The following is a 22,755-nucleotide window of genomic DNA, read 5'->3' as shown; positions in this document are numbered from 1 at the left end:
TGTCTAGTTTGTATAATTTGATTTTATCTTAAAATATATATTCTATTAGAGATAGCTTAAAAGAATTTTGCCATTTTTTCCACTTTGTCACTTTTCCTCCTTTTTTTTTTTCTTGCCATTTTTTAATGACACCAACTTAAGGTCAATATCAATATCATTTAGTGGAACCCACAAAAAAGCATAAAACCCTCAAGCTTGTAAGCTATTTAACAACTTTATATAATTGACTATTTATTATTAAAATATGAAAATAACAAATACAGAACGGAAATATTCTTAATTCCCGGATAATGTATGTCTAAAAATAACAATGATTAAACTAACAAAAAAAAGTCAACAACTAAAAATAGTGGATTACATTGTCTGGAAAGGTCTTGTAACTATCTCTTTCTTGCAATCGTTAGGATCCCAAATCATCACAGTAATAGGAAAATGGATCATTGCTACAGAAACGAGTTGGTCCATACACATAATTAACTGAAAACAATATGATATAATTAATTAACTCCCGAGGCACAAGGAAGCACAAATGAAGTGTTGGTAACAAAACTACGCCGCTATATATCTACTAACGACGGTTGATCAATAAATATTGGCCTTCACTTTATGGAAATTATGGGCTAATCCCTATTTTTGATATCAATTTCCAAATTTTCCATAAGCAAGCTTCGATGATTTTTCTCAAACGTGAAACTGGATCCCATTTGTACTCTTAATCTAATTATTATCTTATATTTCTATTAATAAGTTAAATTGATCAATCCTTCCAAATCGCTGCAAATTACACTTATAAATAACAAAAATTCAGCTATAAAAAAAATTATATTTAAAGTGCCATTTTGGAATTTAACCAAGTCTCGTATCACAAATGAAGACTCATAAAAGGTTTTTGAATATAACCATCGGTTCTCCGTAATTTTACTGCACAAATTTTATCATCCGGTAATTTTGACGCATGTAGAATTTTTTTTATTTTTTATGACAAATTCCCCGTCTTTGTTTGTTTTTAAATTAAAAGTTCCAACTTTACCTATAGTCATTCCTGTTGAAGCATTTCTTTCTTTCATTTGATGGAGTGTCTTACATTTATTAAAAGCCTCAGATAAGCTTATGAATAATGTCCCACAACTCTGAATCCTTTTAAAATAAATTCATAATCTCATATTCTTAACTCCTTTGTACTTACTATATACACACTATTCCTTCTTATCAGGGCTCGGTTTTTTTTAAATAAACAAAGATGTATTTCAGCTGTTTACATTAATTTTGATAAGTCAACTCTTATTTTATTAAAAAAGTATAATATTGGATTTGAATTTTTAGTTTAATGTATATTAATCAAGGGCCTTCTTGAAAAAAGACTCCAGACATATTGAAAATTTAAGACAACGCACAATGTTGAACATTGCTTTCAAAATATACAGTGGAATATTAAAAAAAAGAGGACCCAGAAAGTATTATCCCCTATTATACATAATTCATAAAAAGTTTTTATACGTGGACGCAGCGCGGGGCCTCAAAGACTCAATAAAAGAAGGAAAATATATTGCGTTGATGTCAATTGACTTCAAGAAAGCATTTGACGGCATTTCTCATAGGTATGTCATCAAATGCTAAAAAAAACTCGTGGTTTTGAAGAAATTGAATGAGCAACCTACATACAAGATACATGGAAATAAGAATTTTGAAATTAAACGAGGCTGCCGCCAAGGAGACCCAATATATCCCAGCCTTTTCATTGTGGTGATCCAGAATTTAATGAGGGGAATGATATGATTTTCCACACGTATGGAGTTATTTTATTTAAAAGACATTTTTCTTTTATTTACATGGGTCTCCATCAAAACAAAATTAATGTTTTTATTACGAAAGTTTTCATCAATTTGTACAAATTTAGAAGTACTCGAACTCCAATACTTAATAATTTTATTGAACTTATAGAAGCTATTTTTACACCAACAAAGACTAACATAAACGACGATTAGTTCAAGGATGATTTAATGTTTATGTTTGATTTTTTGAGTAGGGTCTTTATTCTTGTGTAGTTTGATACTGTATTCTGTTGTGGTTTTATTTTTTCTTTCAAATTGTTTTTAGGATGACCTACTTGCAGATAAAATAGATCGTAAATAAAGTTGTACGTGTGTACAAAAAAAAGTTATTCTTTAAGAATTCAGTGATACTTATTTGGATAAAATTATGAATTAAATGTATGTATATAATACTTAATAACTATTTTCTAAATAATAATTAACAGTTGGCAACAAGAAAAATTCAGAATTTTAGCTAGCATAAATTTTGAAAAAGAAAGAGAGTGGATAATAAAGTTCAGCGTGTATATTTATCACAACTTTTTTGTTTGCTTTTTCTTATCAATGGCTGAGATGCAACAGTAAGGATTGAATATATATTTCGAACCTTTAGAGACTGTTTGATTTACAAGAGCAGCCACTAGGATGCCCTCTATCGAGTCAAAACCTAGCAGTAACTCAAATTTCAAACACCCATAGGAAGTCGAATTTCTGTCGAAAAAGTCAAATTACTCCGTGGCATTATTTTCTTGAGATATAAGCTTTGCATTGAGCTTGGATTTTTCACATTTCATAATGTTTTGAGACATTTAACCCCTATTGGTTTTGCCGTGATACTAGTGCCGTACATCTATAAATATGTCGTGCCGGAATTAAAACAGTTCCTATAATTTAAAAAACTAAAAAGAGAGAGAATAAGACATGCCGAAAAATCTCCAAGTGGCAAAATTACCAGAAGGGAAAATTTTCACTGTAAATTACTGTTGATATCTCCTCCTATTTTTGAAATTAGAATATTAAGTTCATAATTGACCCAAAACATTTAATGAAATAATCAGGCGTTTATATTAATGAAGTAAACAATAAATAGAAAATTACTCAATATATTTATTTTTGATCAAAACCGCAACCACAAATGTATATCATCTAACTTCTTCAGTGTTTTCCTACACGTAAAAGAGAAAAAAATGAAACAAATAATTGTTTGCGGTCCTTTTTTTAGTATAGAAGTGTAAATAAACAAAATCATATCTCTCTATTGATCATTAAAAGATGAGGTATCTTTAAAAAATCCATCGTCAAAATAATTGTATTTGGCACGGTCAACAGTGTGTGTAATCATTTTTTTTTACAGTAATGTAAAGCCGATTTATGATGACACTACAACTTATGTGGGAGTCAATGATTCATGGAGTTAAGCCTTGTTAAATAATATTATAAATAGCCAAAATATCTCAAATCAATCTCCATATCATATCTATAGTTTAACTAAACATATATACAGCCAAACCTGGTCTAGTGGTCACCTTTTTTAAGCGTGTCAATCCACTAAGCGGCTATATACAGTTCTTACGCCAGAGTCTTCTAAAATAAAAAGTGTATTAAATGTTTCCTTGCAATCTCCGGATAATGTTCACGCAAATTTTTACATAGATTAATATATGAATTTTCTTTTAACTGTCACTTTTTAAACTTACATAGACTGTAGAGGTCAAAACAAAGAAGGAATGATCTGCTATAGACTTAAAAACACACAAATAAATTGTGTCCTATTGATACCAAAACGTAAATTTAATCTTTTATTCTATTCTTTTATCCACTGTTTTCAAACTTTGAATTGTTCAAAAATACTAAATATGGTTTCAGAGGTCACCTGCACTAAGCAGTCATATTCTTCAGTTTACCTTGCCTGACTACCTAATACAGGTTTATCTTTAGTTTAACTAAGAACATAAACATTTATCAGAGGTGAGACAAATAGTCTGTTATAGGGTATGTACGAGAGTATAAGGCAATATCATAGAATGGTGTTGATATGGAAACATTTTTAGAAAAAAAAAGGTTACGGAAAAATCTATTCCTATACCATTCTTATTTCAACTAGTTTCAACTTGATATCTAATTTTTTTGGTTTCCTAGATACTTTCTACACGACATTATCACAAAAAAATTACAGTATATTTTGTTGTCAATGATCGACTTTTCAGCTTCTTTTTCCATTATCTGTGTTATTCTGAACATTCATTAGTTAAATTCGAATTATCCCTTATTGAGATAATGTTAACAGTTATCAATGTTTAAATAATAATTCCATCGTTAGGAACAATTGGTTAACTACATTTTGGTGTTTTTTTTCTGTTTCTGTTTAAAGAAAAGGTTGCGAGATACAATAAATGTAATTACTTGCCTAATGTACTAACCATGGGATACACCAAAGAATTATAGATCATATGGAGGACTCATACAAGGGGAGAGAGAATAAAATGAATTCTCGGTGAGGCGATAGTATTTTTTATTTCATAATCCTTTCCTTAAATAAACAAAAGAAGAAAAACAATTCAGGCGGGTTTGAATTTAAATTATGGAGTAACATAGCTCAATGGGCAATGCACTCAGGAGAAATGATTTTCTTGAAATGACACCTTTATTGTTTCATACAACTTTTTCGTATGAATAATAATAGAGAAAAGGCTCAAAATCAGTAGTTAACCAGCCAATTTTTCCCAACTATTGTGTTGTTATTGAATAAATGTTCACAACTTAAAAGGAGCTAAATATAATTCAACCAATTAACATTCAGAACGTTAGAGTTAGGAGGGAAAAAAACAAGAACATCGACAGCTCACAATAAACTACATTATATTTTTTTTTTGTGTTAGGGAGATAACGCCATGATCAATATGTGTAGTTTTGACACTGTCTCGCTCCCAGTGAAAAAAATCAAGTATAAAGCTTTGAATTATAGGATCCATGAAATTTATTGGAGTAATGATTGCTATTATATCACTACCACCTGAATCATGATAATTGATAGCATCCAAGCTAAAGTATTTATTATTTTATTGACTTATTTGTTATTAATTGTTATTGTTAATTTTTGTACTTTGTTTCTCATCACTCATCATCCCAACATTTTTCCTATTCCTAATATTATAGGAATTTGCAAACCCTTCCATTTCACTAAACCCATGATTATTCGCACAAGATGAATCCTATCTCATAAAGTGCCTCTCTATGAGCAATTCCATGACAATCCAAAGGAGCTTAGAAATCAAATATTTCTCAACTCTGCTTTTAGGAGGATTATTTTTCTTTTTCAGCAAGTGTGCTGAAAAAAACAAAGAGAGTTTGGAAAGTAAACGTTACAGGACAGCCAATTTCAATTTCAAAAGCGTTATTTGAAGCCTTCAGCAGTTCTGTGTGTGTATTTCAATATCATACAGAATATCTGTCAACCCATAAGCGTAAAAAATCAATGTCCAAAGCTAATTCACCTGCTAGGATATTAAAGGAAAATGCAGTTATCACTCACGGCGGAGGAAACTTTTACCAAAAGTTTACTCTTAAGGATTTTTGTATGAAAACAAATAATGAAACACTTCCAGGTATTGCGCATTTCAAAAGGAGAGAAGACTATAGTAAGTTTTACTGCCTATAGATCCGTTGCTAATACAACAACACTATTAGGTGGTTATTCTATGAAAAATCTAAATCTCATGTTGTAGAACCTTGATACAAAATTAAAGTGTGTCAGCATACCTCCGTGTCAACTATCCCCATACTTATCCTAACTTTTCAAACTAAGTTATAAAATGTTTACAAACAATTTACTTATTACAAACAAGAATTAAAATATTTAGACTAATTTGAAATGATAGCCAAACAATTTTAAGTCTTGAGTGTGTATACAGATTTGGTAAAAATAAATAAATTTGCAAAACGTTGCATTTATTTTATTGTTGCAAAAATAACAAAATTATTTGAAATTTATACAGAATTTACGGGATTAAATAGTATTAAATAAATGAGGTGACTTAAAAATATTTAAATGACATTCAAAATATATTTTTTTACTGTTATGAAGTCGACAAACTATAAATAATCATAGCTTCCTTTGTTTGTCGGTTCAGCTTGTATTTCAAATATTTTTTATGTATACTTAACTGCTTCTATAATTTCCAAAATTCAACATCATGTAATGTACCAAAGAATACTGTAAATCCTTACAGTATACTCCGGAATCGTAAAAAAACATATCCTTTTTTACTATTCTAGGAACGTGGTTTTAAAACAACAAAAGTACCTTTGTTGCCTCACAAATTTCAATAAAAATATGTTACATTAAATCTTTCTTTAATCAGGACTAGAGTATGGTTTCCGGTCGATGCCCGGAACATTAAGAACTTAAAAATAATTCTGATTTCTTCTGCTTCAGCATCTGAAACTTTTTTTTTTTTTTTTTTTTTTTTTTTTTTTTGAGGAAGTAGACCTAAAAAGGGGATAAAATGAGAATATTTTTTTCAAAAAAAAAAAAGTCCACAATCCGTGTTTTTAGTTGGAAGTTCGTGTTTTAATCATTAAATATAGCACTTAATATAAAGATTATAATGTTTCGAGAAGAAAAAATTTGTCTTTCGCTCAACTTTATTATTATTGTTCAAAACCTTTGTCCTATTCTTTTTTTTTTTTTTTTTTTCTCTCTCTCTAAACCTTATAATCTCCTTTTAAAACAAGTGTGAAAAGATAAATACCAACATGAAAAAAGAAAAGTTCTTCGAATGTTACAGTATTCATTTTTTTGTTTTATACAAAGTTGTTGTTTATTATTCAAAAGAATCGTTCTTAGAAAAATGCTATTTTAAGACCACCATGGCCTTGGAGAGCAAAAAATTGTTACTAGAGCCAGTTCTTGAGCCTTAAAAACCTACAGACATTCCCATTTAATATATGGATACTATTTCCATCCAATATCCAAAATTTTATTTATTATACCATCTTTATTGCGTCTCTCAACGTTTCTTCCAGAAAGGCTCAAAATCAGTTTGTAGACAATTGTTCAACTAAGAAATATCAATAGTAGTAGAAAATAGATAGATATCTGAAAATACATGGTAAATTTTCATACATATTTGCAGGATAACGCCGTTGCATACCTAGATACACAACTCGCTTTTTTGGGATAAAAAAGCATGCCATGTTTGTGCTCTTTAGATGTTTTTGTCGTCTGATACTTTCTGGTAAAAAAAATCTAGATATTCATTAATTCAAAAGAATATTAATGTATATTCTAGTACCAGTTGATAATTTAGCATGACAATCATTTTCTCCTTAGTCTAGGTAAAAATTTTAACGAAAAAGTTGCGAACGGACAAAAAAGCTCATCTTGGGTAAATTTACTTTAAAGAAAGAGAAAACAATATGGTGGAAGCAAGGTTAATAGAAATACAAGGTTGTAAAAAAAAAAGATGTATAGATTGGGAATCTACAACTTGGAGTAGGATGACTAAAATACGAAAAACAGGACTTTTATTTTTTCTGCAAGGTCCAGATATTTGAGGTCAGGTATAGAGGAGATCCACACGGAGGCAGGGAAAAACTCTGCCATATTGTTGCTCCTGAAGTTTTGGTTGTTTTATCTGTGTGGGGCTGTAATAAATGAATTGTTGTTGTAGACAGTGCCAATGGAAATGCCAAAATTCCTTGCGGTCTTCTCGCCAGTGACACAAAAAAGGCAACACGAGTTGCCTTTTTTGTTATTGCTCCAACATTTTTACAGTTACTGACATAGGATCAAAACTTGTTATTTTTGTTTCAACGGTTGCTTGGTTGCGTAATGAAAATAGTAATAAAAAATAGCGGGAATAAAATCATAATTAGATAGACTACAAGTTGTGTGTCCCCACTCTGTTTTTTAATTTAAGTTCTTTCATTCACACACTCTCGATAAAAATTAATAAGGGATGGGACTTTTGTAGAGTGTGAAGAGAATAAAACTGTAATCTTTCCCTACAAAAATCTAGTCCGTGTTAAATGATAAACATTATATTAGACAATTTTGAACTTCAAGTTGATATTTTTTCCCCCTGTATATGCTTATGCGTCTTTCCTTAGAGGTTCTTAAGGAGAGGGAACAGGGACTAAACTAACATTAACAGATCATAATATTAAATGAACAGGAAACCTATTTTTTTTCTTATTTAATTTATTCTCTAATCCCTTATTAATCAGAAAATTATTTCACGGATAGGTGAAAAAGAATAAATATGTAGATCATTTCAGAAATGATCCCAATATATTTTTTATTATACTATTAATTACTGTCGTTCATTGAATTCAAATTAAAGTTAATACTTTGGTTAAAAACAGATATTCAAATAATATAAAACGCAGTTATGTTTTTTTTTTAAACTAAAATTAACATGGTAACTCTGACAATTTGAAGAATGTTGTCGATGGGAGGAACTAAGCTGTTATGACGCTTCATTAAATTAACTGTGAGCAGCTATGAGATTAAGAAAAGCAACACAAATCCCACTTCGTACCTAGCAATGCTATAGTGAGGAATTATAGTAATGTCGATCCTCAATTCTACTCCGAGTCCAAAAAGGACTTACACTTAATACTCCGAAACAAATCTGCAGTCTTACTCTTTGACTTTTACACGATAGTTATTATTTTATTCTTACAAAGAGAACATTAATAATAAAAATTATAAAAATTAAAATTATATATTTTTTAACCCCTGCAAATAAACAACACTGAAGTCGTTGTAAAGGTTGCGCTATTAATATTAAAAGTTCCGTTCAATTGGTTTGCATTTACAATAATTTATATCAGTATAATATTTTTTTTAATATGTTTTTTAGTTATGATTTATGTACTTCTTGTTCAGTAGTTCCTTATAATTTAGTACGATAATATTACTAACTCATTACTTCATTCTCAGACTTTTTGTTGACAGAAAATGCATTTTTTGTCTTATTTGTTTATTAACTACTCATTTCTTGACAACTAAGCATATTAATTATTATTTATACACAATTTTTGCCATTAAATCATTTATAATGAAGGATATGATCATTAAAATCCCAATTAAATATATTTCTCTCACAAAAATGTAAATCTAGTAAATTATTTGATATCGGGTTATCGGGAAGTGTTGTGTTTTTGTATAAAATTAATTTGTTTTAATTTTTTTCCCGTCTTTGTTATAATATACAAATAAACATTTTCTACTATAAACTCTTGAGAATCCAACGAATAACTGACCAATATTTTTTTATATATGTTAACTATTTTTAATTTGCATTTGAGTGTGAAAAGTCATAATTTATAGTTGGAGATGTGATTTGTCTAATGGCAGAAGTATTATATTATGTTGTGTACAAGTTGCAACTTGTTTAATTTGCTTGTACAAATTACAAACAAAAAATGAGATGAATAATTGTAAATTAAGGATTTACATTACATTGCTAGAAAGATCATTCAATTATTGAATATTCCATGATGATTAATTATATAAATTATATTAATGGAGTAATTTTTGACTATTTTAGTAAAAAATACTAGAATATAAGTATTTTCTAGTACACTATTAAAGATCAAATGCTAACAGTTGTTATTTGACTTATAAATACATAATAACCTTGAAGTGTTAATAGATGACAGTATGGTTATGTGACCAATCCTTCTGACCACTTATCGACTCTTGACAATGTAGGAGTCATTTCTACGGCTGTGAACCTGGTTTACAGTAAACGTCTTCTTGAAAGACATTGGTAAGGTTTTACCGCTTTTGTTCTTGTTAATTCATTTTTTAGGCTATCTGAACAAAATTTGACGAGATAAAAAAAAATAACAATAGGTACTTTATTTGTTTACATGAAAAAGAGTTGCCAGATATAGTAAATTAACATCAAAATCATTTTAGTATATTTCCACCCACCCTGTATAGAACCGGATTACTGAACAGCACTAATAGCCTATTAGTAATAGGGACATTTGATAATGTGTTTACTTCATTTTTTGGTAATTTCTATTAACCAAATAAAGAGGAATTATTAAACAAATTAGGGCAATTAAATGGTTTAATTATGTAAGTTGTACATAAGTATTATCATTGAGTTGTATCATCAATTTCTATTGAAGTGCTACCTAATTAAATATTTGTTCGGTTTACTTATGGCTCTAATTCACAAACAGGAGTTAAACATTTCTAAACAGTTTTTTTTTTTTTTTTCAGAGAGCAATTTTGATGGTCTAATTTGATGAGAAAGCCTGTACATTATAGACAAAAGCACATTAAAAAAATTGGAAAATGTATCTTACGAGTATTTATGCACATTTACATTTAGAATAAAACAATAAGCAGGCCAGTATTTTGCCATCAGTGTTTAACCAAAGTCAATCATTTTGGATTGAAGAGAATGTGAGTACACACTGTTATAGTGACAAGAAATTGAGAACTTATTTGAAAATACTGGTCCTAGAATTTTATAAATATCTATGGAGTATATCTGAAGTTAAAGTTGAATTAAGTAGCTGGGGTAGTATGAGACGCTTTTTCAAAATCACTTATATTTTTCTATCTATTACAAATAGTCTTCTAACAAGAACTTTCAAAGTAGATGTATCATTTAATCTTGTGCATTCAACAACTTAATTTGAAGTTAGAGGCATTCTTGAAAACCTGAAGTTGGTCTATAATGTTTTCTGTTATAGGCCATCAAAGTTGTATTTGTCTAAATGAAATTAAATTGGTTCATTTAGCTACACATTAGGTTATAATGCATAAACAGTATTATATGATAGATAAAATGACTTTGACAGCCCATATAATGTGGACAACAAGTGTTAATTAGACTTTATAAAGGCTACACCTCTTATTTTGCTAAATTTGATAAATCTATGTCAAAATTGCCTCCTACAAATTGAGGATTTGGAAGCCTCGTGACAATACCAGAAATATTCACAAAGCCATGGCCAGTATAGCTCCACAGAGCCATATCATATATTTTATTATGTTACTTAAAAAAATATCATCATAGGGACTAATGCTTTTAACCACATAATTATCCAAATTGCATTCCATGTTTACCAACTGATCCCCTTTTGTACAAGAAATTTTATCTTCTAATAGATTGCAATTAAAAATTCATTTAGTCTCACATGTCAAACCAAAGTAACTCAAGAATGAATAGTAAAGTGTATATTAGTGTGTCTCATATTACACAGGGGTCCATATTAACCTAGTTATCCCTAATATTTTGAAACCCAAAAAATGTATCAGTTAGGGATTTATTCTAGTTTGTTAATGCAAATTTAGGGATTCAGATTTAGAACATTACAATCTATGCTTTGGAGGGGCAATTGGGGTTTCGTCGATTCAGTTTTATTAATTTTAAAGTCAAAGATGCACCACGCTCTGGAAAGCCAACTGTAGAAAATAGGAATAAAATAATAGAAATTGGCGAGTCTGATCGACATGTAAACACTCTTTTGATTACAAAGGAGATAAAAAAAAAATGGAAAAAAAAATAATAATTTTAAAAAATCCACGAAAAATTATTTCTTTCTTTTTACTACAGCTGTTATCATGACAGGGATTACTCTAACTTTTATAAAACAGTCGTAAGGTTTTTGTAAAGCTACCCCATGGAACAAAAAAAGAATAAAATAGGAAAATTTTGATCTTTACTTCCTGAAAACGTACAAAAATGATACTCAATGTAGGCAGGTCATCCTAACTTCTTCTTCTTTTTCTTTTTTTTATACTCTATGGAAAAACTATAGAAAAATACATTTTTATACATTTAAATGTATTTTATAGGTTCAAAAAAAGTTCTCTCAAAATTATTTTCTGCAAAATAACTAAAATTGTCTTTATAGTATCTATTTGACTAAGAAAATAGTTTTGCCCTGTTTCAAACTTTGACAGAGATGAGTTCCATGAAGATGGCGTACAAAATGAAATTTTGCATAAGTAATTTTCTTTCCCCATGACGACATTTTTTTGTGGCAGCTGTAGTTGAAATTCGAAAAAAATAAAAAAAAAAAAAACCCCACATTGTATATATTTCATACAAATAATCATTCCTTTACTCTAAAAAAAGTTTTAAACGACAATCCATAATTGATTTTCCACTCTTGTCTGCTTTTTTGTAATGTATTGATACACTCAAGGCTTCAACCGATCTTGCAATCTCTTTATTTACCATTGAAAATATTTTATTCATTTTCATAAATACAAAGTTATTTCCTGCGTCTAAAGGGTATCAAAGTTTTGGAAAGCATTTGGAAGGGAAATAAATCGAATAAGTTCTAATTGACATTCAAAATTTTGTTTAATAAATAATTAATGAGACTCCAATGATCACAAAATAGTTTATTTTCATTAATATATAAATAATTCAAGGCTTCATGTTAGGACAAGTATTTCAAAAGGTAAGTAAAAACATTTAAACTCTAATGTGTTTACATTCATATTAAAAAATGAAACTTTACTTTAGATATAAAGTGGATTTGAATAAATTGAAAATATCAAATTCATTCATCCTTACCTTACCGTTAAATTAGGACTGAAACTCACTCAGAGCCTGAATTTATTTTCTTTTTTTCTTTTTGGTTCGATCTGAGAGAGATTTTTTTCTTAGATGGATCAATTTCTTTATCGAGACCACGGCGTTATACCGTGGATCAAAACTTAACCATGCCCCGATTTTTTAACCTATGGAGCGATTTTCTCCCATCTCAGTGATACGCGTTGTACAGATATAAAACACTTTTCATCACGTCATTGTACCCATATTCACGATCTGGAAACACACACAACGTCATCCACAATTCATTAATAAAATCGGTCAAGATTGATCAAATTGGTTTAAATATGACTGATAAAGACGTACTATTTTGTGGGACCGATCCTGACCGCACTTTAAATAAAGAACTGGAGGAAATAACGGTCTTACATCGTTCTAGGATTTCTAAAACGAATTCCATGTCTAGTTTGTACCCTAAGGATTCATATTTGATTTTCAAATTTAATTACTACTAGAGTAGGTTTACCCGACGTTGCCCTGGAGATTAAGAAAATAAAAATGAATTAAGAATTATTCTAGTTAATATAATAAATAAAAAAGGACCGTCAAATTTTAAGAATAGATCACAACATGAATAACCCCTTTGTAATTACTGGCAAATCTGGATAATATTAATACACTTATTGCAATTAAAGGGATTATTCTATATTAGTGCCACGCATAAATAAATAAACAAACGGACATACTTTGTTATATTAATATAGATATATGTACTAGTGATGGGACGATTCTAGAAAAAAAAATCCCGATGCCGATTCCGATGCAATTCTAGTAAAAATTAGCGATACTGATTCTTTAATATTTTAAATAATAGTTAAAAAATACAATTTCCCAATCAAGAGTGCGGCTTGGTTTTTGAATATTTTTTTAAAAAATCCAAAAATTAAATTTCAAATATACAATTTCTTATTTGAATTGTTATTAACAAAAAAATTGTAAAATCCACAGTTGTTTTTTGAGAGAAAAATTTGAAAAATACAAAATTAAACAGAAAATAATATTTTTTTGGTAATAAAATTTGAAAAATTTAATTAAATTTTCTAGTAAAAAGCAAAAATTTAATGCCGATTCCAATTCCAGGAAAAAAACGAAATTTTGATTAATCGTCCCATCCATACTATGTACTTCCCGTTTCTTTTCTGAATATGAGCTCCTTTTCAAAAATGGTCTCATCCGACACCCAAATAAATCGCCATTGGAGTAATTCTTACCGATATCCAAGGTATATGCGGAGTGGGATTAATGTTTATTTCCTTCCTCACAGCTAATCCAATAAAACGTTATATCAGCCTAAGCTATTTTTCTTCCAAACATTCTTATAAATGTCAGGAGTACCAAGACATTTTTCGGTTTTTTTTATTTTTACATAGCGACAGGTCATGTTTTAAACAACTTTAGTCATAAATTAAATACATAAGGATAGTCAGGGATTGCAGGAAACCCTTTAGAAGGAGCCACAAAAATATGCCCCTTTCACTGGATACTAATACTATGGATTTTTTTTAGTTGAGGTATAACCACAGTCTGATATATTTTCTTTTTAACATAGTCTACTTGTAACTCTACAAAAAAACACTCGCATTAACTTACTCAAACGACTGCTACAAAACAACTGCGAGTTCAAAACAGCTGAAACTTTTGAAGTAACGTGGGTTCGGTGAGTTAGTCTCAGGGGTTCGGCGGAGGTCAAAACACACATGATTTCTGATGACGCGCTCCACTTGACCAATTAAGAAGGTTCGGGGAATATAAACATGAAACTATTGTGGTTCAGTACCTCCAACAAGATTAAGAACCTGTGTGCTACATAAATGTGTGGCAATATCATAAAAGCAAGCTGGGACACTTTTTCTCAATATTGCGATAGTATGAGAAACGCATCCGTTGATATGAGTAGTATAATTTATATTAATTCAAAAAAGTAATTAAGTTCTTTGGAGCCACTGTTTTTAAGTTTAACTGAGCCAAATAAAAATCGGATATTGGGTAACACTGATCATAAAAGATACTGAGACGTCATGACGTCAAAATTATTTTTAAGAAGAGTGTATAATTAATCAAGTTACGAGAATAACGAAAAAAATTAGGGTTAAACAAACCTCATCAACTGAAATTGATTATAATGATGATATAAAAATTTGATCTAAAATTCAAATACCGTACGATCAAATTGCTTGAACTTGTTTATAATATGTCCATGTAAATATTTAAACAAATATCCATCATATTAATAAATTTTTAGACAATTTTTCAGTGGTTTAATATTGTATTTGACTCTTTTAACAAGCCTCTTTGGTTTTTTATTGAAGTGAAAAATTTATAATCCGTTTGTAATTTCATCAAAATACTTCCAGCTTGCATTTATGTTATCGCCACCCAAATGTTAGTAGCTTTTATTTACGAATGCTGCCATCTTCACGTTGAGGTCAGAAGCTTTTCAGACCATCCTCGTACATAATAAAAATCCAATAATTGTTGTTGGGGCAAGCCCCCCCCATCCGTCCCGATTCCTACAATATAAATTAGACTTTTATCACATCATATATTATTTATTCTCCTAGATATCAAATGGCATCTCCCAATTTGAATCAATTAGAAGCACCTGATTCAGTCTTACAAATAAACGAAGAAGTGATTCCTCCTTGTTGTATTGATAGAACCAATAAAATAAGACATTTGATGAGGGAAAGAGAAATATTAAAATCCCAATTAAAGGATCGAGAAATTCGTCTCACAATTAAAGATGAGGAAATGAAATCGAGAATGTCTGATTTAAGCATTGGTCATTCAACGAATGTTCGTCAACTAAAGGGTATGTTAGCTTCACAGCTTGAAGTACATGAGGAATGGATACAACAAATGGTCAAATTAATAGAGGAATTTAATAGTAATCTCAAGTAAGATCATCTATCTGAGATTTAGCAAAGGGATTTTTGTCCTCATATATGGTATGTAGGTTTATACAGGGCCGTCAGACGCCCAAACATGTGAAGGGGATATTTTTAAATGTCTAAAAGGGTATCAAATTAATCATCTTAGATCAATTTATGCTCCCCCTTGGTCAAAGAGGACCCGGCTCATTGTGGCGTCCCATGCATGGCCAAGGGCGTCTGCAAAATTTAATTATTATTTTTTTTTGGCCATGGTGTTAGTTTGGGGTTCAGAAGAGACAAAAAACGTCCATAGAGTGAGACACAAAGTCTTTGGTTAAATTAGTTAAAAAAAACCTAAGATAAAGATTATTAAAAGAGTTTGTCTTGCATTAAAATCTTTCTCTTATTTAAATCGGTTATCTTGTAAACATTACTAAATTGGGATCAAATTGATATATAAGTAACTCAGATATATATATATATATTTTTTTTTTTTCAATTCAATTTATGTATTTCATTTTAATTATTGTAGCCTTAGACATGGAAATCTAGATACATGAAATAAACTTTCCTTTTCTGTGAATAGGTATAGATTTTTTGAATTATTTTTCCAAAAAAATGAATATTTGACATTTCATCTTTGAATTTTGTTCCAAAAAATTTAATTCTTCAAATTTTTTTCATAAAATTGAATTTTACTTTGATTTTTTTTTTTTTCCCAAAAAGTAAATTCTTCAAAATAATTCAATTTTCTGTGAATAACTATGGATTTTTTTATAAGGTACCATTTGTACCTTTTTGGTTTTGCAGATGGTAAAACTTTCTGTACCTAATGGTTTAAATCTTCTGTGGTAGGCTCCCAGACTAATACCTAATGTAGTATTTTTATTGAGTATTGCTTGGAGCGACAACTACACAAACGGTTTCATGGCGTGTTATTCAATCTAATGTTATAAAACAATATTTCTAATCATTATTATGTACGAATAGAAATAACATTGGGTTATTCATTGTTTCGACATTAATAATAAATAAAAGGGTAATTTTAAAAGGGCATCCGAAGAAGGAGGGTCAAAGGGGTTGTAGCCCTCCCCCGCCCCCAAAAAAAAAAAAAATTAATATTTGAATTTTTTTCCATAACTTCAATGAAATTTTTAATTGTCTGTAAATAGCTATGGATTGGGGAAGTTTTTCCCCGAAAAATTTAATATTAATTTTTTTTTTTAATTTATATTTGAAATTTAATTTTAGATAATTTTTTCAAAAAATTTCATTTTTTGTGAACAGTTCTAGATTTTTGAATTTTTTTTCTAAATAAATTAATTTTTGAGAATAGAAATTAAATAGGACTTTAAAAAATTTAACTTCCAAAAATTTTAACTTTTTGTGAATAGTTATGGATTTTGAAATTTTTATATTTGAATTTTTTTTCTAATAATTTTACATTCGAAATTTTTGTTTAGAATTTTTTTCTTTATTTTATATTTAATTTTTGAGAATAATTATGAATTTTTGATACTTTTCTCCAAAAAATTTAACATTTGAAATTTTTTTTTTAAATTGATACTTCAATTTTAATTTTGAAAGACCTATTGATTTTTTTCCAAAAAAATTATTTTTTTCCTATTAGCTGTGGATTTTTGAAATCGCCCATCTTTGGTTTTTATTAGTATAGAGATGTTGAATCAAATTAGTCAAAAATAATTAAATATTTTATTAATAATATACACTTACGGGTCCCCATTCCGACGGTTCTAATGGATTATATGTACTAGTGATGTGTGGTTGACGAACGTAACGGCTCTATGAGCCGGCTCTTTGAAGTGAAGGACGGAAGCCAGCTTACCCCAATTGATGAAAATCTTGCCTTCTTATTATATTATCTTTTTCGAAAATAGAAGGGAATTCTTGTTTCTATAGAAAGGTCATTCGGGCAAATTATGCAGGAAAGTAAAACAAAATAAATCAGAAGATCCGTTTAGGAGACTCTTTCATGTGAGCCGAGCCGGCATTCCCATCACTAATATGTTGTACGTCAACACAAAAACAATCTTTCAACAGAAATCAAGGAAAGGATAAATTTGCAATCTATTGTCATCATAATTAAACGCATCAATATTTCATACTTTTATTTCTGTCTAATATGAGATTCATATTCTAAATTTTAGAATGGAATAAGATACCCAGAATTGTTATAATTATATTTAACATATTTGTTTGTTAGTTTCCTATATAGCCTGTCAAATATCATTTGCCATATCATTTTGTTATAAATGGATTTGGAATTTGTACGAACTTTTAATTAGTGATGAGACGATTCCAAAAAAAAATATATATTTCGATTCCGTTGCGATTCTAGAGTCTTTAATATTTTAAACAATAATTAAGAAGTACGCTTTTGCTATAAGGATCGTCCAACGGATTATATTTTTGAGAGGGGATCTTACTTTTTGGAATTTTTTGTCAAAAATTTTTTGAAAAATTAATATTTTTGGAATTAAAAATACAAAAATTCCAAAATCCACAGCTGTTCACAAAAATAAAATTTTTTAGAAAAACATTTCAAGTATTAAATTTAATATGGAAAAAAAATTCTATATTCCATAGAAGTTCTCAAAAATGAAATTTCTTAAAAAAAATTTTAAAAAAAATTCTATATTAATTTTTTTTTATTTTTAATTTAAAAAAAAAGCAGGTTTATTCACAGAAAATTTAATATTCTGGGACAAAAAAATTGGAAAAATTAAATGAAAGTTCAAATATTAAATTTTCTCGTAAAAGTTCCTTAATTTTGAAGGAGGGTTATTTTTTCTTCATAACTTAGAGAAGTAATAAATAGTTAAATACCAGAAATAGATACGAAATGCAAATTAAATATTATTTTCCCAATGGCGATTCAAATTTAAAAAAAAAAAAAAAAAATCTCACGATTACCCGAATCCGATTAATCGTCCCATCACTACTTTCTATAAAATTTGGAAAACCTCTGAAGGATTTATCATAATAATTTATTCATAGAAATGTAAAAAAGTTAGACTGAGGATTCAAAAGTGATTGCATTTACGTTTGAGAAAAATCCTTCTATCCTGTTAATGTGTTGATGGACAACATTTTACAATAGTCATTTATTTTTTTTAGATATTATGAAAACAATTCATTATTCTCTCCAAAATAGATTACTCACAGATGAAAATATTTTATTGAAGAAAAGACTATCTGAAACGAAGGAGATTATTCAGTCCAAAGATAAAGAATTCCGAGATGCTCAAGAGTTGTGTGGAATATATTCTTCAAAATTAACAAGATTGAAAAGGCAGTACAAGAAATTAAAGGATTCTGAAGAGGACTCATTTATCGAAATCACTCTATAGATTCGATCAAATATCCATTCTATGCTTATTATGAAAATAATTATAATTATGTTAATCTATATTAATATGCAGTTAGGTATGAAAAACAATAGTAGGGAGCACTGTATAAAATGAATAAAATGTAGATAGTGTTTAGTTGAACTTTTATTAAAAAGAAAAAATCAGAAGTACTTTATATAAAATAAAAAATAAATAAAAAAATGAATGTGTGAATGATGTTATTTAGCTGTTATTAATATATGTTTTATTCTTGAGGAGAGAAAATCTAGCTATTCAGTGATTATCTACGTGTGAGTGTGCTCATTAAAAACTGAGAGTACCACCAAGGATTTGTAGTGAAGTTATCTTCCATATTATTAAAACAAATTTGTTTGTTCATCGATGCCTAAAAACTCCGAGCAATGCAGGGACTACTGTTAGCTATGTAGTAAAGGAAATAAACATATCTTATAATGTATGCTCTTAAAAATGGGGCTATGATTAGAAAATATCATTTATTGCATTTGTAATGATTTTGAAAATAGGTAGGTATGTGAAAAATAACATTATATAAGATGTCTTGGAGTTTAAATTTGGCGGACAAAAGAGTAAACATAGAGCTACAAGAACATAATAAAAGCCGCTTCTGAATGACGTCATTTCCTTACATCACAAGGGAATAAACATGACATAGGGGGAGAGAGAAGAAGACAGAGAGAGAGATAGAGAGAAAGAGTGAGCTATATATATTTGTTCTATGTTTTAGGACTAGAAAGAAAAGGATTCGAGACGGAGTTGGTCTTGTTGAATTATAACAAAGTAACTAGAACGTAGGATTGGCTAAGAAGGGGGGAAGGTCCGGGAAGGAAGTTTGAGTGAAAGGAGGAATGCATCATCACCAGAGCTCGGCTGTAAATGGTCGTAAGCGTGAAATCCTTGTAAGTTCTCCTCCGTCGAATCAACAGGAAAAGAAACGTTTGAAAATGGATTCCAAGGGTGTTCAGCAACAACAGCCCAACTTCAGTTGGTAAGTAAGAAAGGTTGAAATCCGTGTGCCGGACTGAGTTTGTAGCCCATGTCTCTGTTTCAGCCTCTACAATGGTGCAAACGGTGGTTCCAAGAATCTAGGAGGAGGGAATCAGGCAACGGCCAGGAAGCTGGTGATCAAGAACCTGAAGGCCCAACCCACGCTGCCTTCGGACTTCGTGAGCAAGTCACTTGAGAAGCTACGTCGAGCCACACTTGCCATCCAGACTTCTGAGCCCATTCGAGATGCCACCTTGGAAGAGCTCTATCAAGCAGTGGAGACTCTTTGTGCACATGATGCGGCGCAAAGAGTGTACGCCGATCTCAAAGCTCTGGTTGAAGCTCACGTGGAGACAGTGAGAGAATTCCTGACTCCTGGGGGAGAGTCTCTAGATAAACTGATTTTCATGAAAAAAATGAATGCGAGTTGGACCTCTCATTGCCGACAAATGATTATGACGCGCTCCATCTTTCTCTTCCTCGACCGTACCTACGTTCTTCAAAACCCAAGTGTTTTGTCCATTTGGGAAATGGGGCTAGACACTTTTCGACGCTATGTTCTAACTCATCCTGCCGTACAAACGCGTACTGTTGATGGGATTCTAATGTTGATTGAACAAGAGAGACACGGAGATATGGTGGACAGAAGTTTGCTCAAGTCTTTACTTCGCATGCTCAGTGATTTGCAAATTTATAAGGAGGCGTTTGAAAAAAAGTTTTTGGTAGCGACAGAGAAGCTTTATTCTGCAGAAGGAAGAAAACTAGTAAATGAAAGAGATGTTCCTGAGTACTTGAGCCACGTTGAAAAACGTTTGAAAGAAGAAAATGAGAGATTTATTCATTATCTTGATATAAGTACAAAATGGCAATTAATCCATACAGTCGAAAAGCAACTTATTTCGGAACATATGACTACCATTCTCACAAAAGGCTTAGACACTCTTTTAGAAGAGAATCGTAAGGTAGAGTTGAGATTAATGTATTCGCTTTTAGGTCGTGTTAAAGGTGGTTGTATCGAACTTAAAGCTAAAATGTGTGAATTTGTCAAAAAGCGCGGTAAAGTTCTAGTTGTCAATCCTGAAAAAGATAAGACTATGGTTCAAGAGTTACTTGATTTTAAAGATAAATTGGATACAATTATGTCGGAATGCTTTACTGGAAACGATCAATTTGTTGTTGGAATGAAAGAAGCTTTCGAAACTTTCATTAATATTCGTCAGAATAAACCAGCTGAACTTATTGCTAAATTTGTTGATTCTAAGCTCAAAGCGGGGAATAAAGAAGCTTCTGAAGAGGAACTTGAAAAACTTTTAGACAAAATCATGGTCATATTTAGGTATTGTTGGAGTCACAAAAATGTATTTATTTAAGCCTTTGTCCAATATATTTATTTATTCTTCTTTAGGTTTATTCATGGAAAGGATGTGTTTGAAGCATTTTATAAAAAAGATCTAGCTAAACGTTTATTGGTAGGAAAATCTGCTTCTGTAGATTCGGAAAAATCCATGTTGTCAAAGCTGAAAGCTGAGTGTGGTGCGGGCTTTACTTCAAAACTTGAAGGAATGTTCAAGGACATGGAACTTAGTAGAGACATTAACATTGCTTATAGACAACATTTGGAGGGACTTAAATCTGCAAATAACAAAATAGATATGACAGTCAATGTTTTAAGTATGGCTTATTGGCCTACATATCAACCTATGGAGGTAACGATGCCTTCAGAGATGGCTAAGTATCAAGAATTGTTCAAGAAATTTTATCACGCCAAATATTCTGGAAGAAAGTTGCAGTGGCAACCAAATCTAGGGCATGCCGTGCTCAAAGCTAATTTTAAATCTGGCCATAAGGAATTGCGAGTCTCTCTTTTTCAGACCCTAGTTCTACTATTATTTAACTATGCTGATGAATTACCTTTTGCAGAAATAAAAGTGTCATCAAACATTGAAGATGGAGAGTTAAGGAGAACATTACAATCCCTTGCTTGTGGAAAAATTCGCGTACTAAAAAAGTTACCTAAAGGAAAAGATGTGATGGATGCTGATAAATTCTATTTCAACAAAGAATTCACTCATCAACTCTGCCATATTAAAATCAATCAAGTTCAAATGAAAGAAACGAATGATGAACAGAAGGCAACTGAGGAACGGGTCTTCCAAGATAGGCAATATCAAATAGACGCTGCAGTCGTGCGTATTATGAAAATGAGAAAAACTATATTTCACAATCTTCTCATTACTGAGCTGTATAATCAACTCAAATTCCCAGTTAAACCTCCAGACCTAAAGAAAAGAATTGAATCTCTGATTGATAGGGATTACATGGAAAGAGATAAAGATAATACCAATCAATATAATTATGTTGCTTAAACCCAGTCATTTTTTTTTTACTTAACTTTACAAAAAAGGTTATTCATTTTTTTTATTTAAAAAAAAAAAGAATAAAGGACTTAAAAAAGAAGTTAGCGCCATGGCCATTTCACTCATTTGTTTTTTGTGATTTGTAACGGTGCTTTTTTCCCCCATAAACATCTTACATTATGAAAATATGAAGTAATTATGAATTTTTTTTGTTATCGTTAATCGCGTGTATATGGAATATATTTAAAGATAAAAGTCCAGAATGTCCATTACTTTTTTCCTCTTGTCCTTGCATTTTGTGAGGTGAAAAATGTTAATGCGATTTCGAATAAATAGCTTTTAATAGCATTGATTTCCTACTTAAGTGTTCTGACATAATTTTTGATTACTTTACTGTATTTCTTCACGATCCTTACTTGTTTCTTGTTTTAATTTAGCGACCGTGCGATATTCTTAAGCCTGTTATTCATTTGGTTAATTATAATGTTGGATTTGAGTCAAAATTGTCCATTTCTGCGTTTAGAAGAGTTCGTGTCATATCAATAAATTATTCTTATTAAACCTTTGAAGATGTTACGAATTGCACTTGAAGTAGCCAAAATTGATTGTCATTAAAAGAATGAAAAATAGATAAATTTTATTTAAAAGAACATATACCACCTAATAAATAAAAAAATCTTATATCAAATAAAAGTGCTTAACTATGTCTAAAATTCTGAAGTATCTTAACTCATCCCACA

The 22,755-nt window shown here is 30.1% G+C and overlaps 2 protein-coding genes across 2 annotated transcripts; both read left to right on the top strand.

Moving 5' to 3' along the window:
• The first annotated feature begins 10,195 nt into the window (after nucleotides 1–10,195).
• On the top strand, nucleotides 10,196–18,824 carry LOC121119069 (uncharacterized). The gene is made up of 3 exons (XM_040713690.2): nucleotides 10,196–10,239; nucleotides 14,971–15,306; nucleotides 18,458–18,824. Exons 2-3 carry the CDS (start codon nucleotides 14,978–14,980, stop codon nucleotides 18,651–18,653), a joined length of 525 nt encoding a protein of 174 aa, XP_040569624.1. The 5' UTR covers nucleotides 10,196–10,239; nucleotides 14,971–14,977; the 3' UTR covers nucleotides 18,654–18,824.
• Nucleotides 18,825–18,928: 104 nt separating this feature from the next.
• Cul4 (cullin 4) lies at nucleotides 18,929–22,374 on the top strand. Its single transcript, XM_040711768.2, has 3 exons — nucleotides 18,929–19,659; nucleotides 19,723–20,994; nucleotides 21,064–22,374. Exons 1-3 carry the CDS (start codon nucleotides 19,520–19,522, stop codon nucleotides 22,022–22,024), a joined length of 2,373 nt encoding a protein of 790 aa, XP_040567702.1. The 5' UTR covers nucleotides 18,929–19,519; the 3' UTR covers nucleotides 22,025–22,374.
• The last annotated feature ends 381 nt before the right edge of the window (nucleotides 22,375–22,755 follow it).

This window comes from Lepeophtheirus salmonis, chromosome 5 (assembly GCF_016086655.4).
Source record: "Lepeophtheirus salmonis chromosome 5, UVic_Lsal_1.4, whole genome shotgun sequence".
Taxonomy (NCBI): domain Eukaryota; kingdom Metazoa; phylum Arthropoda; class Copepoda; order Siphonostomatoida; family Caligidae; genus Lepeophtheirus; species Lepeophtheirus salmonis.
The sequence above is the reverse complement of the archived record's forward strand: the minus strand, read 5'-3'. Positions and strand labels throughout refer to the sequence as shown.

Bases quoted from the DNA above. Each gene is read 5' to 3' on its own strand.
- LOC121119069 (XM_040713690.2), top strand. From the start codon at position 14,978: ATGGCATCTCCCAATTTGAATCAATTAGAAGCACCTGATTCAGTCTTA. The intron at 15,307-18,457 runs GTAAGATCATCT...TCTCCAAAATAG, and splicing joins GAATTTAATAGTAATCTCAA to ATTACTCACAGATGAAAATA.
- Cul4 (XM_040711768.2), top strand. From the start codon at position 19,520: ATGCATCATCACCAGAGCTCGGCTGTAAATGGTCGTAAGCGTGAAATC. The intron at 19,660-19,722 runs GTAAGTAAGAAA...TCTCTGTTTCAG, and splicing joins CAACAGCCCAACTTCAGTTG to CCTCTACAATGGTGCAAACG. The intron at 20,995-21,063 runs GTATTGTTGGAG...ATTCTTCTTTAG, and splicing joins AAAATCATGGTCATATTTAG to GTTTATTCATGGAAAGGATG.